Source organism: Camarhynchus parvulus, chromosome 26, assembly GCF_901933205.1.
Source record: "Camarhynchus parvulus chromosome 26, STF_HiC, whole genome shotgun sequence".
NCBI classification, from domain to species: Eukaryota; Metazoa; Chordata; class Aves; order Passeriformes; family Thraupidae; genus Camarhynchus; species Camarhynchus parvulus.
The window spans coordinates 990,594-1,010,883 of NC_044596.1; the positions used below are offsets into that span (position 1 = coordinate 990,594).

The 20,290-nt window shown below is 44.1% G+C and overlaps 1 protein-coding gene across 1 annotated transcript in view; it reads right to left on the reverse strand.

The window, feature by feature from the left end:
• Positions 1-484: 484 nt before the first annotated feature.
• Positions 485-20,290, reverse strand: part of IPO9 (importin 9) — a 41,093-nt gene continuing 21,287 nt past the window's right edge. Inside the window, 16 exon segments of the mRNA XM_030965716.1 lie at positions 485-1,596; positions 2,212-2,288; positions 3,072-3,173; positions 4,045-4,164; positions 5,683-5,816; positions 7,779-7,945; positions 9,548-9,823; positions 12,119-12,247; positions 13,100-13,248; positions 13,465-13,691; positions 14,662-14,821; positions 16,480-16,619; positions 18,154-18,260; positions 18,397-18,495; positions 19,513-19,664; positions 20,157-20,215. Coding sequence (XP_030821576.1) covers positions 1,486-1,596; positions 2,212-2,288; positions 3,072-3,173; positions 4,045-4,164; positions 5,683-5,816; positions 7,779-7,945; positions 9,548-9,823; positions 12,119-12,247; positions 13,100-13,248; positions 13,465-13,691; positions 14,662-14,821; positions 16,480-16,619; positions 18,154-18,260; positions 18,397-18,495; positions 19,513-19,664; positions 20,157-20,215 — 2,209 coding nt within the window. The 3' untranslated portion in view covers positions 485-1,485.

The following is a 20,290-nucleotide window of genomic DNA, read 5'->3' on the forward strand; positions in this document are numbered from 1 at the left end:
CAGGTTCTTACAGACCAGAGAATCCCCAGGGAAGAAAGACACTGAGACTCAATGGCATGGGAAGAGCTTGTACCTTATTAGACATATAAAAATCAGGCTTCAGACTCTGCATCTCATAGAGTTAGTTACGCACTCAAAAAATTGAGAATGGCTCAGAGGAGTCTGCAGGGGATGGGGGTTCCTCCCTGGCTCTGCCACTCTCAGGCACATCCTGAGACCAGTGAGAGGCAGAAGGAGTCCAGTTTATGGAGGTTTTGATACAGTGTCAAAGCAAATGATTCCACAAAGGAACAGCCAAGTGCCTTTCTTAAAAGGAAACTGTAATGGCTCAGCCCATTTTAAGCAGCAGATACATACAGCACAGGACTCCCTTTCTGTCCAGGTGGCTCCCATGAAACACCCAAACATCCTCTGGCAGCACATACAGAGCGTGTCCTAAGGAAAAATATGTCTTTAAAAAGTGACTTCAGGAAACAAGCACAAGTTCCTTTTAAATCTGTTTTATAAGAAGGATACCAATGTACATTTTAATAGTTTTATTTCATTTTCCCCGAAAGGGAACCAAAGGCAGAGAGGTGTTGTGAGATACATCACACTGTTCTCATGGGGAAATCAATTAGCAAATGGTATTTTACCACTCTATAAAAATACACACAGGAGTGTGAAAAAAGCAAAGTAGTCCAGAGTGGCTGTCATGGAGCAAATCTGTTAAATACAATCAGTTCTTTTTTTTTCCCCTAAAAACTGTGGCTCCTTGTGTTCCAGAAAACCAGTCTTTCATAGCCACATGCCACAGGAACAGAAATGTAAGTGATGGCTTCCTCTGAGCATGTGCACACACAAGTGTTAGTGAAGAACTGCTCCCATGGGAGATGTGAGCAACAGAGCCCCATCCACACCAGGAAAGAAGAAACGCACTCAGGTTCATTGTCTCAGCTTCCCCTCCAAACTCCTGTGAACTGGCTCCATCCCACCCAGGCAGCTCTGAAAAGAGTCTGTGGTTCTATAAAAGAAGTCACGTTGTAGGATCAAGATATTTACCCTGTGTTACGTGAGGAGGAACAACAGCCAAGAGGAACAACCTTCCCACTTCTCAGGCAATCCGTAAGTGACCCGGGTCCTTTCTCTGTCCAACTGTGCTGTGGGTAACTAAAAGTGCCTCTTCACAGGTAGAGACAGTTTCCTTTTAAAAATATTAAGGACACATTATTTTTTATCTTTAAGAACTTCCTGGAAAGTTACTGTGGAAAATGAAAGTGCTCCTGTGGTGAGACCAATGTGCAATGTCCTTGCTGCTTTCTCAGGATTCCTCTCCTTAGCATCCTTAGATGTGCGTTAAGATGAGGCTCAAAACAAGGAGGCCATTGTCGACCTGGAACAAGGCAGGCAGACACTGGAAAATGTTTTATGTCCTATCATAAAACGTGGAATTAGCCAAAAATAACCTATTGTTCAGATCTGGCAGGTGTGGTCTCTGGAGTGGCTCTATATCCCGATGGCCTGCAGCACTCGCTTCTCGTTGTCGTTGAGGTGGTCAGAGAACATGGCATAGCAGGGCTGCTGTGCAAACTGGCACAGGAAGTCGGTGAGATAGGCCTGGGAGGGACAGAAACACCCTGTCAGCACCACCCTCCTGGGAAATCCTGCTGCTTCCACGGGACAGGACACAGAGCCCAACCAAGTAACCAAGTAACACCCCGGGACTGGAGGGAACAGAAAGGAGCGTGCAGGAGGAGGAGTGGAATCAGAGGGAAGGGCTGGAGCAGAGGAAGAAGGGTGGGAGCAGAGGAAAGGGCCCATCAACAGCTGCAGGTGGTGGGAAAAGCAGGAGCAAAGGGTAACCCAGGGGCTGACTGGATGGGAGCATCTCCAAGTGGAGTATGAAATTCTGTCATGTTCACTCTCCAACCTACTCCTGACTTCTGCCAGTAGCTGTGAAGCTCACAGGTAGAAAAATCTCATCTCCCTCTGTTCAAAGAGTTTTGTTCATTCACATTTCCACATTATAGATATTAATGATAAGGAAAAATAGCTCCAGAAGTTCTTGGAACACTTGGCCCTTTCCAAAGTAATTTCAGAAACAGAGTGCCTTCTGGATGACAATAACTGGTGTTTCCAGTGCTTACCTATTTGTCAAAGTACAACATTTAAAAAATTAAAGTTTATAGAGAATAACTGGAATCTGATAAAACCCCTCATTCTAGATCTCACCTGGAGATCTATTTGGTAAAGAGGGTCCTTTAATGCATCGGGATCATCCTCTTCATCATCTTCATAGTAATCTTCATCTGTCAGAGGCAAATCAGCAGGTTTTAACATCAAAAAGAGCAGACTATCTCAGGAAATTTTCTATTAATCTACTGAAACCCAAGGATCCAAAAGTAAATAATTTCAGCACTGCTGGGAAAAAGAAAATTATACCCAGAATATTTTCTTTTAGGTGATGTGATAGAAACCACTGAAGCCCAGAACCAGGGCCAGTGGAGGCTTGAGAAACAAGTAGGTGAACCAAGCACACATGGGACACTCCCAAGGAGGTTTGGGAATTCCAGGCACCAGGATCTTCTGCCTTAATCCCATGTGAGGGGGGCACTTTGCCAGTTCAGAGCTAATGTGAGCAGCATCCCTCACTGTCTCTGTAAAGTTCTCCCTTCTGAGGCCACATGAACCTGAGGGATGATGCACCCACTCATCTCTTTATGCAGCACTTGCTCCTCAAGGTCTCTCCACAAACGAGCTCCCCCATCCCTAGGACACCACCACACTGAGGTCACACCTACACCTTGAGCAGCAATTTTCTCTTTAGAAGAAATACCTGCAGGAACCTCCCAGGTGTGAAGCCTTTGCAGTATGTGAACTCCCAGGTGGTGTTATTTATAATGCAGGAATTTAATCCCCATGGTGCTCAAAGCCATGGCTTCTCCAGAAAGTCCTTATTCACAATCCCAGAGCAGAATTCCTTCCCCATGCCTGCAGCCTTTCTTTTGCTGCTGGCACAGGAATAAAACCTTGACTAGGATGTCACCTACTTGATTATTGCTTTGAAGAAGGACTTTCAAGCTGTTACTCACCATACTTGTTTGTGGAAAGAATATCTGACAAGAACTGTCCTGCTAAGCCTTCATCTTCATCCTCATCTTCTTCCTGATCCTCCCACATATCATTTGAATCATCTGTTTAGGAAAAAAAAAAAGTTCTAGAAATGATCCAAATTCAAGAGGTCCAAGAGGTCTGTGATCACTCTATAGGTACTGGAATTTGTAGACAAACACATCTCTGCCTGTGTGGGTGGATTAAGAGAAACACCTACAATCCTCCTCATCCTTTTGGAATGATTCCAGAACTGGAGCCAAGCAAAAGGCAACACCAAGAACAGATACTTGAAGTAGGAAAAAGGCAAACCAGATACACCATGAAAGGGTAATTTTATTTGCACATGGTCAGATCCCATCTTCCAAACTAGCCCAAAAGAATTTCTAGGTCTAAGGATACACAACACTTACTGATCTTATTCTCCCATTTTATTTATTTTTACCTGGAAGAGATTGGTAGCACTTAAATACTGCACAGGGAAGGAAGAGATATTCTCCTAATGATGAACTGTACAACAAAACAAGAGATCTGGAGAGGGACTTTGACAAAGAGGAATGGCTTCCCACTGTCAGAGGGCAGGGTTAGATGGGACATTGGGAAGGAATTGTTCCCTGTGAGGGTGGGCAGGCCCTGGCACAGGGTGCCCAGAGCAGCTGTGGCTGCCCCTGGATCCCTGAAAGTGCTCAAGGCCAGGCTGGACAGGGCTTTGAGCAGCCTGGGACAGTGGAAGGTGTCCCTGCCCATAGAACAGGATGAGCTTTAAAAGGTCCTTTCCAAGCCAAACCATCCTGCGATTCTGTGATTCTATGAGCTTATCCTCTGGATCACTATTCAAGCCTTTGCAGGATACATGATTTACTGTCACAAAGCTCCTATACCAGAAATTCTTCTCAAGAGAAGATCAAGTAGATTTAAGCCATGCAAAGAGAAAAAGCAAACCCAGTATTTTACCTTGGCTCCAATCTGCAGTTGTCTGTCTAGATGCATTTGCTTCCATGGCATTAGAGAGTTCATTTATTATTAATTTTAAGATTTTTACTAACAAAGGAATGTTTGTCCAGCGCTCAGGATCTGTAAGAGAAAAAAATACACATATTCATGTTGCTTTTAATTAAAAGTTATAAAACAGGCCCTTTCTTGTTGAGGTGGGGTTTTTTATTAGGGAGGTTGGGAGAGAAAACCAACTGACATAAAAGTCCCAAAGCTTCTTTCCATATACTCTCAGAGCTACATTCCCAAAGATCTCAATGCAATATCAACCTTGCATATTCTGAGTGAGGAGGAGGCTCACTCAGAATATGCAAGGGGGAAAATCTTCACAGCTGAATGAATGTGTGACTCTACTACTGCAGGCTGCTTGAGAGAGTCAGCTGGAGTCAACCTTTCTTTCCTGAAGTCCATCTTTACACATCCACCAATGCTTTCATGTAAATGGCACAGGACTGCTCCCAGGCATGGCTTTGCCCCTCTGAGGCACTGTAAGCTTCAACTTTTCCTTACTAGTGTTCCTGCAGGCTTAACTATTCCACAGGGACAGCCAGACAGTGTATTTGCCCTTAACTACAAAAGTAAAATCCTATCAAATAAAAAAAATCTGGGAGCATTAGTTTTGGCTCTCACTAATGCTAGTATTAATCTTTGTTTAACTCAAATGCTGGCAGTTGCCATTTTTTTCTCTGACCTTCGTTGGCTTGGTTTTTTTAAGCCAAGAATAATCAGGTAGCAAGTGACTTGTGACCACCACCCACCTCTTAAAATCCCTAGTGCTTGCCCCCATTCATCTCCTTAGCTGTCGCCTTAGTCCTTCACTGCATCACTGCAGATCCCAAGCCCGTGGCAGCTCAAGGAGCACTGAGTGTCTGGAGAGGCTCCCAGTTTGGATCTGTACAGCCTCCACATCCATCCCACGACTGGGCACACTGGAGCTCTAGCACAGCAAGTGGCACAACCAAGGTCTGACTGATGGCTGAGGACAGCAGCCCCTGAGTGTCCTCCCCTGGAGCTCAGTCCTCAGGAAAAACTGCCCAGGGCTCTGCACTAACTTAAAAGATCAATCTCAACAGCAACCTCCAGTCAAAGACCTTGGATCTTTGAAAATATTGAAAATTGAAAATAAGACAAGTCTTATGCAGGAGACTGGTCAAGCTTTCCTTAAAAGAAATCCCTAACTTGTTGAATCATTGCTTTTTGTGGAAAATGTCTCATTGAAAAAGACACCCCTTTGTTTTAAATCTCTGCATGCACTAAAGACACTTTCCTCTAAGAGAAGCTACCAGGCATCCAGAAATATCAATTCTGTCTCATGATGCAAAACAGCAGTGAAGAACTCCCCATAATTGCCTCATCCAGTTATATTAAATCAGACATCAGGAGTCCTCCAAACCAGTCTCTGGCAGAATTAAGGTAAATAGATACAGGTAAACAGATATATTAAGTACCTGATGTATGAATTAGTTCTAAAAACCAACACAGGCCTTCTGCAGGAACTATCTCCCACAACTCTGTCTGATCTGCCAGACCTATTTAAGGCCTTTTATAGCATCTACTTACAGAAAAAACCTTGTTAAACACAGGAGAATGATTACTCACTTTTGGCCGACTTGGATCGTGTCCGAATTCCCTCATCCATATTAAATATTTCTTCTCCCTTCACCCTGATGTCCTGGAGTCTCTTGTCATGTGTGTTGATGCCATACTGCAGGAGTTTGCACAGTGCTACAGAACTGGGAGCAGAGAATAGGAAAATTAGAGATCAGAATTTCCCTGAACTGTCTGGCTTTCATAGCCCCTCTCTAACAGGAACACACCCCATAGCAGACACCCCAATGCCCTTTCTTCTGCATCTTTGCCAAGAACAAGCATGACAGAATTTTCCCATGTCTCCTGTTTTATGTCAGCATCTGAAACTGGACTCAGCTCCTGACCTGCACAGCAAGCTGGTCAAGCTCTGGATTTAGCACCACCAACAGTTCTACTAACCCGGACATCCACCCACACATACATTAAAGGTTTCTCCAGGTCAGAAGGGTCACCAGGTTAAACAAGCCCCTGCAGCACCATGTGCACACGAGGATGGAATTAAGAGAAAAGCAGTGGCAACAAAGCAGTAATTTGGCTGATCTGTAGCAATGATCTGCCCCCTTTCTCCAGTCTCAATGCTCACTTTCACTTCTGGTCCTTCGTGGCTCTGCCACACTCAGACCTTCCAGCTTGCCCCTCCCCTTTACATGTTCTTTCCATCTCTGATCTCACATTTCCACTCCACACTTCCAATCTCCAGCTCCACGCTGTTTTCAAGCACACTGAGGATGATGCTGACTACAGGTCAAGGTTGACAATCTGCTTGGCACCCCCAAATCTCTCTCTCTCCTGGCTCCACAAATCTCAAACTGAAGTTTTGGAGTTCTGTGGAATTCTTTTTGTGCTTTCACTTCTCACCCTCTCTCTCCCCCACACTATGGCTCTGACTTCTGCTGGTTTGAACCCAGGTCTTACCTGCTGCCCCAAGCTGCCCAAAATTTTCCTATCATTTCACCAAGACCCCACAGCCACTTCTTCAACCTGCCCCCAGTGGCTGGGGACTGTGCACACAGGAGGTGTCAGCTGCCTTCAGGGTCCTTCTACTAACCCTGAACAAGAGGCTCCTCAGAGCAGGCCCTGCTTTTCCTCAGGACACACAAAGTCCAAGCATTTACTAATGTGGTAAATGTCACCACAACCAACTAAATCCAAGTGTTTAATACAGTGTGGAGCCCTGTTACATCACCTGTACACAAACATTTCTCATTTTGGACAACACAGCTCTAAGCAATCACCTTTAACCTCATTCTCCTGGTCAGCCTTGGCTTTTCCCTGTGCCATAAGCCTCAAGAGTCCTGCAGACAGGCCTGCACTGTCAAAATGGGGATAAACCACCAGGCTTAGGGATGAAACCAACAAAATGTGACCAAAAAGAGCACTGGCTCCCCAAATCTGCTCCTTGTCCTTCAGGATTATTCACTAATTTCCATTTTGAACCTGCTTTTTCTCATTATTTATTTGACAGCCCATAACAATGACATAAAACACTAATGTGTGAGTTAACAGCTGGTGAGACTCCTAAGAGTGGTCTGTGAGGCCTCACGATTCCAGAAAAATCTAATACAGCAGCTGTGACAAAATTTAAATGAACACAGAGCATCCCATGCTTTGGAATACAGCACTCAGTCTCCAACAGAACACAAACATGCTCCCACAGCAAAAGGGAGAGAACACTGTTGCAATTGGTTTCTTGATCAACTTTTAACTAGATCAATAAATCCAGTAGAAATCACCAAATTTTATTAGGAAGCCCTCTACAACACCCCAGAACTCTACAGTAGTCTCCAAAGGCAATTCCATGTGTGGAAGCTCTTCTCATTTCATTCACAGAAATTCAATCCCAAAAGCAGCCCCATGTTTGCAGGACCTATCCCCTTCCCCCTCATGCCTCTGTTCCAGCACAGGAGCACCAGGAGCACTGCTGGGGAAGATCAGAGCTTGCTCCAGTTACCACAGCTCTCCTGAGCAGAAGTGGCAGTGCAGGGAGCAGCGGCTCTGCCCAATGCTGGCACACACTGCTCCCACCTGAGCCAGCTCCCTTCCCTGCACCCAGCACTCAGAGGCAGAGGGATGAGGGCACTAACAGGAATATCTGTGGCTCCCACCTGACTTTGCCTTCATACTGCCCATAGAAGAGGTGCTGCCTGCTCATCCACTCGGCCATCACAAACTCCAAGGCAGGCTTGCCAGTGGGGCCAGGCAGGCTGCACAGGAATTCCAGGAGGGGCTCCAGTTGTGAGTGAACCAAGTGGGCAAACACCATGATCAGGGACTGCAGGAGGAGAAAGGCAATGTTAGCTGTACATAATTTAACAGCTGGAAATGTTTTATCAAATATTTAAGGAGCTGGAGGGAAGCTGTGCTTGCTGAAGGAAGCTGAAGCTCCCTGCAGGAGTGAAGGCTGTACTTTCCAACCCCAGGAGGAAGGGAAAGTACAACCAGCTGCAAAGCACTGTGCTACAAATGCAGGAAATAAACACCACCACATCATCACGCAGCAGCACCTTCCCAATTCTGAATACATTTTGAACATGATTTTAGGGAAAGAACTACAACTTCTGAAAAGGTTTCATTACAACATGCAGTTTTACAGTCTGACTCCTAAAGACCAGGGCAGAACTCATTTGCTGTGTATGTCTAAATGTCACTTTCCCAGTCTGAGGGCATCTCTGTAGCCCTCCTCAGGAAAAAGCTGCCCATCTCCAGAGGACCATCTTCCAGGCTAACACAGGGAAGAGATCCAGCACTGCAAAATGCTTGGCTACAAGGGCTGCATGGGACTGCTTCAGATTTAAACTTCTGTATCTTTTAAATCCAAAACCAAGCAAAGTGAGAGCCATTCCAAACAATTATCATCAGTATATCCAGGGGTAAAAAATCCTAAAGCAGGTGAGATCTGCTGACATTGAAATGGCAATTGTGGTACCACAGGCTGGCTTGAAAAATGCATATTCAAAAGTCAGATAAATAAGATAAAATGGTTAGAGTAGAGTGAAGATCAGCTGAGTGCTGCACTGGGGGCAGAGATGGAATCTTGCTCAGCAGTGCCAGCAAAATGTCTTCCCCCAGCTGCTACCAAGGAACCAGGGCAGTCAGCATGAGCTGTTTTACATTGAGGGCACAGACAAAAAAAGACAGGAGAGAGAATGAAGACCATTGGGAAAAAATCACTCCAGAAAACTGTGTCACTACAAGTAGGTCAAGGCTAGAAGAGATGGTGATGCTCTTTAGTGGGCTCACTCAGGCCAACTATGTCTCCCATCCACAAAAAGCTCATCTTGTCTCTAGTCTCAGGCATTTATCCTTGGAATACAGAACAAATCCACTCAAAAACACATGCTGCCTTTGCCATAACATTCCTACTGAGGCAACTCCTATCCCTCCAAAGAAGGCTTGCAAGTACAAGGGCATGAGGGACTACTGAATGCACATTACAGCTTATTCAGGAGAATCTTGCTTACCCTGTAACCTGACAAAAAATTTTGGACCTGAGGAACAGCGTGGAGCTGTGTCACAGGAGGGTCAGGTTGGGTATCAGGAACAGTTTCTTCTCCCAGAGGGTCGTCAGCACTGAAAGGCTCCCCAGGGAATGATCATGCCCCCAAGGCTGCCAGAGCTCAAGGAGTGTTAGAACAGAGTGAGATTGTTGAGCTGTCCTGTACAGGGCCAGGAGTTGGAATTAATGATTCTTTTGGGTCCCTTCTAACTCAGGAGATTCCATGATTCTCTGATCATTCTCCAGACTACTTCAACAGGATACACAGACCCTCCAGTTGTATAAGCCATAAATAAACAGGCAATAAATGAAAGAAAATGATGACAGTTTCTTCTCGTGGTGCCTCTCCTCACTCTCCTGGGTGCCAAACCTGCTCACCTGCATCACACTAAGCGTCTCTGCTTGCTGCATTTTACTCAGGATGGCTCTCAGGATCTGGTCCAGATTCTCTCCCAGCTCACTCCCGGCTTTTGAAATTAAAGTGGAGACCAGTCTGCCCACAAAGGCAGCGGTGAACTCCGAGGTCCGTGGGTCCAGGAGCTGGCTCACCACCTGCATGACGTACCAGAGCCCGTTGTGGCCCTGCTCGTCGTGCCACTGCGCGATCTGCTCCAGCGCCACCGACACGTACGCGCGCAGGCACTCGCCGCCGTTCTAGGGACAAGAATGGGCAAGGTGTTGGGGAAAATGAAACAGGAAAGCCTCATAAATATGATTGCCTGGCAAAAGATTTGGAGAATATAGAAACTATAAGTGAGATTGAAATGAAAGCAAGCCTTGAGATACCTCAGTTACTGAACAACTGGAAAACAATGGTGTGGCCAGCTGAAGGTGATCCCCTTTTGATGGAACAACACCCTCTGCTTGCAGACAGGTCCAAGGGTCAGAGCAGACCCTACTGGCTTGGCAGAAGGGGTCCAAAGAGGAGTTTTTAGGGTTTAAAATATAACACAGTGTGGTAATGTAATGATTCTTATAGGCTGTATGGAAATGCTATAGGATTTGTATCTTGTACTAGATTGATTAGTGAGAATTAGAATATTCAACACAGAAGAAGATTTATGGTATTGTAATGGGAACCTGGCTCTCTCACCCTTTTACTCTCTTACCTTTTTACTCCCTTACTGTCTTACCCTCTCATCCTCTCTACCCCTCTCTTCTCCAGCTGTGGCTGGCAGCTCCCAGCAGGGCCCTGCACCCAGGCCCTTTGCAATAACCCACAAGTTCCAAGCCCTGGCTGCAGAGACCTCTCGTCTCTGTCTGTCCCCACCGTCCTGCCCCCCGACGCTCCTACATAAGGGAGTGGGCATGTGGTATTCACATACTCTTTGAACTTAAATCTCTCTCTCTCCCAGGATTTTTCCTGGAGAAGTACAGAGAGAAGAAGAGAAAACAATTCTTATCTCTACTTGCTGCTCCTGTTGTTTTTGCACCTGTGGAATGTGTTAGGAAGATTGTTTACCTGAAGGGATTTGTCAATTGGATTCTGCTGAGGATTGTTTTGTTTGGGTCAAAGCTGTGTCCTGGCTGTCTCAGACAGTCACACGTTTTTCTTTAGTATTCTTTAGTGTCTTTTGTTTAGTATTGTTTTAGTATCTCTTTAGTATAGTTATAATAAAGTATTAATGTAATATAGTATAGTTTTAATAAAGCAATTGTTCAGCCTTCTGAGTCATGGAGTCATTCCCAGACATTGGGGTCACCCTGCATTCCATATGGGCAGGCAGGGGAGACATCCCCTTCACCACCCCAGAACCTCCCTGAACCACAATGAAAACAAGGGGAAAACTGGTGGCACCTGTGATAGGCTCACAAGTTCTACAGACTCCAGCTCATTCACACATACACTACTCCTCACTGCCCAATCAGCAGCAATCAAGATAACTAATAAATACAACAATAAATACAACAACAACCTCAAGTAGCTGCAGTTTTGTGCCAATCTTGGTACCTAAAGAAATTCAAAGAGTTTTTAACAAGTGAGAGGTGAAGACAGAGAAGTGTGACATGAACAAAACACAACTCAGCAGCTGAGCTGCAGTCCTTTTGAATTCTTCTTAGCACAAAGATCCAGCAAAGCAACCGGTGTGCAGGTCTACAATTTCTCCCTGTTGGTCTCTCTCACCTATTCTTACTGGTTTGCTGTTTAGGAAAGACCACATTCACATGGTCTGTATTCACATGGCAAAGAGTAGCTGCCACTACGGAACTCCTTACATAAGGAATGAAACCACCCTTGTTACTCATTTGTCAGTTAGGAGCTAGAATGAAAAGGCTCCCTGCACTTCTAGCCTCTGATGCTTTTTCCTTCTTGCCAGATACTCCAAAGACATCAGGTCATAGCCAAGCCTGCCCGCAAGCACAGCTCAGGCAGTGGTGATGCTGGGGATGATTCCCTGCTGTCCCTCCATCCCACACCTGGCTCAATCAAAAAGAAGTTTGCCTTCCCCTTCCCTCATAAATGAGCACAGCAGAAAGCTGCTAGAGTAGGAGGGCCAGGAGGGTTTTTGCTGTCCCGTGTCTGTGATTGTTCCTGAAGACAGCCCCTGCCATTACCAGGTGTGATAAATGTTATGGGGGCAGAAAAGCATTACAGGTTTCCTTGGTTGTTTGGTTTTGGGGATTTTTTTTTTGTGTTGCTGGGCTTTGGTTGGTAGGTTTTTTTAACATGCTCCAGTGCACTAAAATAGAAAAAACATCCAGGCTGCTGCCTTTCTCACTGTAGTTCTCCACATTCAGGAATGATCAGGAAAATCACTGCAGGCCCTGAACAACAGGACTTTCATGGTAAACTGGAGGTGGCAGAGGCTTTGAGGGGCTGCTGATACAGCAACTGGCAAGCACAGCCTGAGCTTCCTCAAAGGCTTTGTCATCTCTCTTGGACTGGTACAGCCCTGCAATCCTCCCCCTCCCCAAGTGTCACCAGCCTCCCCCTCCCCACAGCAGTACCTGCATAGTAGCATTGTCATCTGTGTTCAGGCTGCACTGTGCCACTGCAGGGAATGCCTGGCAGATGAGGAGCTGGGACAGAGGGGGTTTTGTATTCCTCACAACTGTGGTCAGTATATCAATAGAAGTCTGAAAGGAAAGCACAAACTGTCACGGCAGCAGCCACAGAACTTGAAGTCAGCACTACCCACCCCTGCTGCAAACATCAAAGGTGTGAACTGCAGGGATGTGGCCACTGCTGCAACCACACCCTGAACTCACAGTCTAGAATCATTTTTAAATGCAAGGACCCTGGAGTCACACACCCAAGCATCACTGCTGTGAGCTGCAGAAGCTCCCAAGACAGTTCCCACATCAAGAGCAGTGTCACCACTCAAACATGGCAAACAGATGCATGCTAATCAGAACAGCCAGAGAACTGCTCTAGCTGACTTGTTCCATTTTGATTACATTGATTTAAATTTATCTTAATTACCCATAAGCAATTGTTACAGTCATACCAATTAAGAGATTATATGCATATTGATGCGGATGTTTATGGATTTAATTCCATACAACCATTCTACACAGTCAGTGCTCCATCTTTTATTAAGGCACCTGTATAATTTATCTCAAATTCATACATAGGTAATGCATAAATCAGAACAAGCCTTTGGAAGAAATGCAAGGAAAAGTTGTGTGGTCTGCTGGGAGAAGAGGCTGCTCCTGCTGAAAGATGGCAATATCACAGCAAAATGAGTGGGGATGACTGATACTGTGGAGACTAGAAGAAGGCCAGAGGAGCAGTTTAAAGCAAACTTTTGGAAGCATCTTCCTGCACCTGCAGTTTGCCTCCTCCACAGAGAAACCTCCCCCAGTGACTGAGGCCATTGCTCCAAAGCATGTCCACAGCAGCCCTTCTGCCCTTTGCAGAGCAGCCACCCCAGGTGTTACACAACAGGAACATCTCCAGCCCAGGCCATGCCCCAGTGAAGCACTTACTGCACACAGCCCTGCTGGGATCTTGTCAGCTGGGGCCTGCATGATGCTGACAAGGGTTGGGATCAGCCTCATCTGCATTGGACCCTGGCAGGCTTCTATTTGAGCTAGCTCCTTAAAAATATCCTGGGCAAGAGAAGCAACAACAGGATCTGGAGAGAGAAAGCATCGTTTACTAAAACACACACACACACACACCTCAATCTTTGCCACCAGGGAAAGGTGGCAAGGCATTTTGGCTGGGCAAGGCAGCAAGTTTCCCCTCTACCACGGGAATCAGTGTTCATTCAATGATCACTGATTAAGTTTTCAGCTGCAGGATTCAACAGCAAAACCAAGCGTGCTTTGGGATGTAAGTAGATGCATACCGTTACTGTACTTGAGGAATATTGCAATGGTGAAGGGGCAGATCTTGTTCTCCATGCTGGCTGTAAATGCTGCATCCACCGTGCACACAATGCACAGTGTCTCCATCACCAGGTTCAGCACCTCGGAGCTGAACTGAGTTGCCAAGTGGATCAGGCCATCCAGAATGCTGGGAAGGAAAGGCTGCAACACGTGGGTGCTCTCAGAGATCTTCAGCTGGTCACAGTAGCTAGACAAGAAATTTGTGATACAAAAATACATTCCTAATTTATTGACGTAACTTAAATATATTCCATTCTGGATAATACATAAGGGGTTGTTCCATCCTGTCCATTCTTATTCCTTTAAGTTCACTTCTCTAGGACTTCTCTCCTTCAATCCTCTACTGCTTGATCTCCCCAGCAGCTCAGCAGGAAGGAGGAGGAAAGCTCTCGCCAGAACTCTTCCCTCCACATTGCACACAAAGCAGAGTTGAGCTGAGTGATGTTAGAAGCTTCTACTGCCCCTCAGTGACAGATCTCTCCTAAGAACTGCCCATTGATGGAGAAAAGGAAAAAAGTCCAGGACAGACACTGCTCACCAAGTGTGTTGTTACCATGTTCTACAAGTGAGCTGGTGTGTGATAAAGCAATTTCAGGAATAACTAAGTCATAAATCTCTGACTTTACTTATTCATTAGCATTTCAGCGCAAATAAGACAAAAGTGCTCTGTTTGGAAGTGGTGAACAGTTAGGTTTTAGCAGATTTTTTGTGACTGTTTTTTTGATTTAACACTAATGTTCATCAAGTACAGCAGACCTTCCTTCTGACAAAAATGGGGTAAGAAAATCAAACCCCAAACACTCCTTATTGCTGTGATTGGCTCCATAGGCCTGTATGATGTTAGTCACCTTTATGACCAAAGAGGAATAATCTGAGTTTCATCCTTGTACCTTCCAACACTACCTAGTGCTGCTCCTCCCTGTGACCATATCCACCACAACACTTTACTGTAGCCAACCCTGAATCTCAATTTCACATTCCTCATTAGAGTTATTCTATTTTGAACTTGCTTGCTTACACTTTTTAAGCTGACATCTATTTCATTCAAAGCAAAACCTCCCACAGCCCAGACAGAAATGCCATTTTAACAAACCAGTTTATCAGTGTTATTTACATCCCTGTCCCTGGGGCTGTGGAATAGCCCAGGGTTTGCTTACCCCCAGATGGCTCTGACTGCAGAGATCCTGACAGAGGGGGGCTGGGTTTCATGCAATCCACTGACAGTGGCTTGCAGGAACTGCTGGATGAGCTCTGGTGACATGGCCACGGTGAAACGGCTGGCAGCCCACAGGGCCCGGCCCAGGAGGAAAGGAGACACTGCAGCAAAAGAAAATACCTCAGTTGTTTCAGAATAAGCTTTATGAGTTTAAATCACAGCTGCTTCCATCCATTATTTAAAATCTTGTCTCCCAACAGGAAAACACTGAAATGTGACACACAAGACAAGTGTGGCAGCATATAGAGAATTTTTGTTCATGGGCAGAATCCAGTTTATTTTCTTAGTTATTTCAAAGAATAATTTTTCAGTTATTAAAAAACCTCCTCCCTTCAACTATTTACACTTGAATTTGTTCATCGCTGAACAAAAGCAAAGGAAGAGAACAGAGGCTTTGCCACCAATTCCTATTTATCCAGCTCAATATTCTGTCCCCAGCTGAAGAAAGCAGCATCTTAGGGAGAAGCATTGGAATAACAGAGCTCATACCCAGGGACCTTTCACAGATTACATGATTAGTTTGCAGCCATCACCCTGCAGTTACAGAATGGAATTCTGTGGTTCACCAGCACCACAGAAGCAGTGGACATTCATTATCCACTCACCTGCTTGCACTCACTAAGGTATGATATATCTTTATCACACTTATTCCTGCTGCCTTTTCAGACTATAATCTCCTTACCTATCTAGGCTGGCCTCAAAGGGATGATGCTCTCTGTTCCTCAGCATCTTTACTGCCATTATTTATGCTCCTGCAAGTACTAATTTTAAGATGAGGACATAAAACACTCTGTGCAAGATGTACAGCAAGAGAAGAGCTTTGTTTTTTAAGTCAGTATCATAAATCACAACATTTCTTTGTCTGTACCATTACTGACCATTAAATTGATATCCTTGGAGAGCCATCAACACACTGACTCTGGGAGCCCTTCTAGAGCACAGCAGCTCATTTACAACCCAGGGCCACACATGTAAATGAATGTAAATATATGTAAATTTCTGAGGTTGGTTTCTTACATGCATTGCACACTATGCACTTTGCACACTAGTTCTTCACCCAACATTAACACAAAGAAAACAAAAAGCCCTTCTTTGTAATGGGCTAAATAATTGTTTCTTTGATGAAAAAGAACCCAGGAACCAGTTTTTTCTACACTGACAACTCAATGTGTACTCATCAATGATGCTCACATTAATGCCTTAAACTTCTAAAATTTTAATTTGCAAGGACTTTTGAGGTCTAACTTTCAACAGTTCCTCTGATTTTCTTGCACAGTGATGTAAGATAACCTAGAGAGCAAAATCCTGCTGAGCTCTCAATAACAGAATCCCATTTAGCCAGGAGCATTATTTGAATTCATGTGCTACAACTAGCATCAGCCTCAGCATAAAACAAATGGGATGACATGGTGCAGCAGGAATTCTGAAGGCGGTTAAACAGTGCTGGTGCCTTTCCCAGGAACAGACACAAGACATCAGAACAGCTATTTTCCACCCAGCTCCTCCAGCCCTACAGGCTCATGCATCCAGCCAACAATGAGATCCAGCTGAAAGCACAGTCCCATATATAAAGGACTTACACTAGAACTGGGAGCATGTGGGAACTCACAAGATTTATTTTTTTCACATGAGCAAGGTGCTCAAGTGCATTTTCCAATCCCTCATGCACACATCAACCTCACTGATTCATCAGAGACTCTCAGTGTCTGGTACCCAGCAGTTATTCCCAGGGATGCAGGGTCCCACATATCCCACATACCTGAAAGGTTGAGGTCTGCCAGGACCACATTTGTCAGGAAGCCATGCATATCAAAGTGTATTCTCCCATTCTTCACACTGTCTGTAATTATAGACTTGACTGAGCCCAGGGCCAGCATACAGGCTTCATGTATTTTCCACCTGCAAAATAGTTCAGATGCCTTAAGACTTTTCCTCTGTCAACACTCAAGAAATAAATACATATTCTGAAGTGAAGTCACAAGTAATTTTCTGGTCTAAGCTACGACAACTATTTCCTTGATCCCAAAAGAGAATTTAAAAAAGCCCTTAAAGAGATTAACATTCACAAACTGCAAGATAGGGGCTTGGAAACTCTCTCAGGATGGCCAGCATTCTCAGTCACTTCCTAAAATACTGGTGGAATAGTTGTTACTTGTACCAATTTTGTCCTCATAATAAAAAAGAACTTCTTCCATGAAAGCTTGTGTTCCAGCCATGCCTTTATAATTTATGTGCAGAAGCACGGGGACACCCAGTACATTAAAGGTTTAAGAACATCTAAATTTGCATTAACATTTTGTTAATTATGATGATACAGAACTCTGTGCAAATACACTTCTCCTTGGTTTTATTTGTGAAGCCAAGAAGCTACTTTACAATTTCTCACAACTGAGGCAGATGGGAACCTAATGTCTGATTTTGCAGCCATTCCATTGCTGCTCATTATCAGAGGGGTTCCTCTGACACTAACATTCAAAATAAACACAAACACTGAACCAATGCTCTGTAAAACCAGGAGAGAATCACTGTGGACCAGCAGCCAGGTACTCCTGCAGTGGAGTTTTCTTCTTCTATCCCCAAATAGCATTAAAAACTGCAACTCTGAAGTTCTAAAATTGAACACATATATCTGCATACAGCACCACTCAACATCAAGTAAAAAAATATATTTTTAACATATATATATGTTATATATATGTTTTAAACATATATATTCCTGAAAATTATATATATATTTTACATATATATATGTATATATAGATGTCAAATATATACATATATATATATGTATATATACACACACATATAAATATATATATACATATATATGTATGTATGTATACACATATATATAAATATATATAAATATAAATATGTGTATATATACATATACATAAATATATATTTTATATATATTATATATATTTTAATATATATATAAAAATATAATATATATATTTTTTTTTTACACACACATACACATATATATATATATATATATTCCTGAAAATTTTATCCCAATTAGTGAGCAGGAAGTATTGCAAATTTCTCTTCTGATTTTCTATAAGTAATTATCATTTCCCATGAGATGTTTTAAGGAACATCAAGCTCTGAAGGGAGGGAGCCTTGGCACAGATAACTTGTGCTAGAAACTGCCCAAAGTACTCCACATGAAGATTTCACCATCTGGCTCAAGAACTGCTGTACTTTTTTTCTTCTTCTAAGCAGAGCTTTCCAGCCCCATCCTTGCTCTTCAGTAGCATTGTCACAAATGAAATGTGATTAAATCATGGTGCACCCCGTGCTGCAGATGGGCTCAACACCCATCCCAGCGCTGTCCCGTCCCCGCCCCAGCCCTGTCCCCTCCCTGTCCCAGAGTTGTCCCCTCCCCTCCCGGCCCCAGGGCCGTCCCCTCCCCGCCCCAGCCCCTCACCAGTGCTCAGCACCGCTGTTTTTAGCCTGCTCAGCTTCCTGCAAATGCCTCGTAGCTGCTGCAGCCAGAGCAGTTGCACTCTCATTCTGGAAATCAGCAGCCACAGCCTGTGCACAAGAAAATGGTAACACTCATTTGTATGGACTGTTAAAAGTTGGCCTTTTCTCTAAATGCCCTTCCTGAGGGCAGGTTTGATACTTGTTATTACTACTGCAGTATCTAAATGTGGGATGTGTTTCATACCAGCAGGAGATCCTGAGCAGCAATTCTCACTGTGTAGGAAAATGTATCATCATCTTCATCCTCCACAAACTGCTGTGGATTGGCAGTCCAAACTTTAATCTAGAGGAGATAAAAAGGACAGGACAGCTGAGAATTCAGGACACCATCCATGAAAGGCAGCTTTTCTGTTCCCTGCAACCTGTTTTGGAAGACCACTTTCAGAATTTTTCTCTGCCATAAGAAGTCTTCATCCTCAACTGATTTTTCTTCTATTCCATTGCAGAAACCTTTGAAAAGAAGAAACTCTCTCCTCTGAGCTCATCTTGCTCTTCTGCCCCTCATTTGAGATCAGAGATTCACAGAACCAATGACTGACCTGGAATCAATGCTGCAGCTTTATTTTTAGATGAGGAATGGGAGAAGCAGATAAATCTTTTAACAGAGTGCTTGTTTTTATGCATGTCTACCTAAACTAAAAGATGATGGTTGTGACAGTTGAGAGGCCAGAAGCTATGCAGAATTTCAGTACAAATTATTTCACCCTACTAGCACAATATTTTGGCTCTCACAGAAAGCTGTTTATTCCTTTCAGCATGAAAATCCTCATTTTCACAGCACAGGGAAGAATGAAGGAAGAAAGCCTGAAGAGCTGAGGTTGTTCAGCCTGGAGAAGATTCCTGGAGGACCTTGTAATTGCCTTAAAAATAAAGTCCTTTTACCAGGGCCCCAGGGCAAGGGGAAAGATGGTAGGTTTAGATTACAGAAGCAATTCCTTACTAAGGAGGTGCTGAGACACTGGATATGTTGCCCAGAGAAGCTGTGAATGTCCCATCACTGAAAGTGTCCAAGGCCAGGCTGGATAGGGCTTGGTGCAACCTGGGATAGTGGAAGGTGTCCCTGCCCAGGGCAGGGGTGGAACAGGATGGGCCTTAAAAACCCTTCTGACCCAAACCCTTCTGTGATCTGTGATTTTCTGTCCATCTTGTACCATTCTGGAACCTCTAAGTGCTGCCACAGCAAAGTGATGGAACAGCCTGTTAGATTACAGCAGCTTCCACAACTGAAACTCTTCCCAGGACACTTGCTGGTTTAAATCTCTCATTTCCTTTGTTTCCTACACAACACAAACATGCTCACCTGCTCCTCTGTGATCTGCATGTAAAGCAGGATGTAATAGATCAGGTCTGGCAGAGCCTTCTTCACTGTGCTCTTAAATTTGTTGTTTTCCAACAAGGCATGAACAAATTCAAATATGCTGAACACCAGATTTTCAAAGCCCAGAACTTCACCTGAACAAAGTGGAAAAAACAAAAAAGAACATGACTGAATATGCCAACATACAAAAAGGTACAAATGGATGTGAAAATAATGATAAACTGTTAGCTTCTCTGAGCAGATATTTATTCATTCTCCTGGACTAGCAAGTGCAGTAGCAGCCCCAAGAGGATTTGGACCTCATCACCTTCTGCTCTCTTCCCACCACACACCCCTCATTAAAATTTATCAAGCTCAACATAAAACCTATTTGATTTTCTTCTGTCCCACTACTTTTACCTCAAAATTGTTGCCAATCTCACTCCCTGAGCCATTAGAAAACTTAAATTGTGTGCCTTCATTGATCACAATCACAAGTAATTTGCAAAGAAGTGATGGACACCATTCTAACACGGTAAATGCACCTTTAGCACAATCTCCCATGGTGTTTCAGTCACTGTTTGGACAGCAATATTTAGGTAACTCCATTCCTCTTCAAACAGCAGAAGTGAAGTGCAAGTTCTTACCATCAGAATCCACAGGATCCTCCACCTCTTCTGTGTAATTTACTTCTGTTCTCACATAAGTGGATGGAGTTAAGGAAATGCTTTTTTCTAAAGAACAACACATATTTTGAAATTAATCTGTTCCTGTCTTAAAA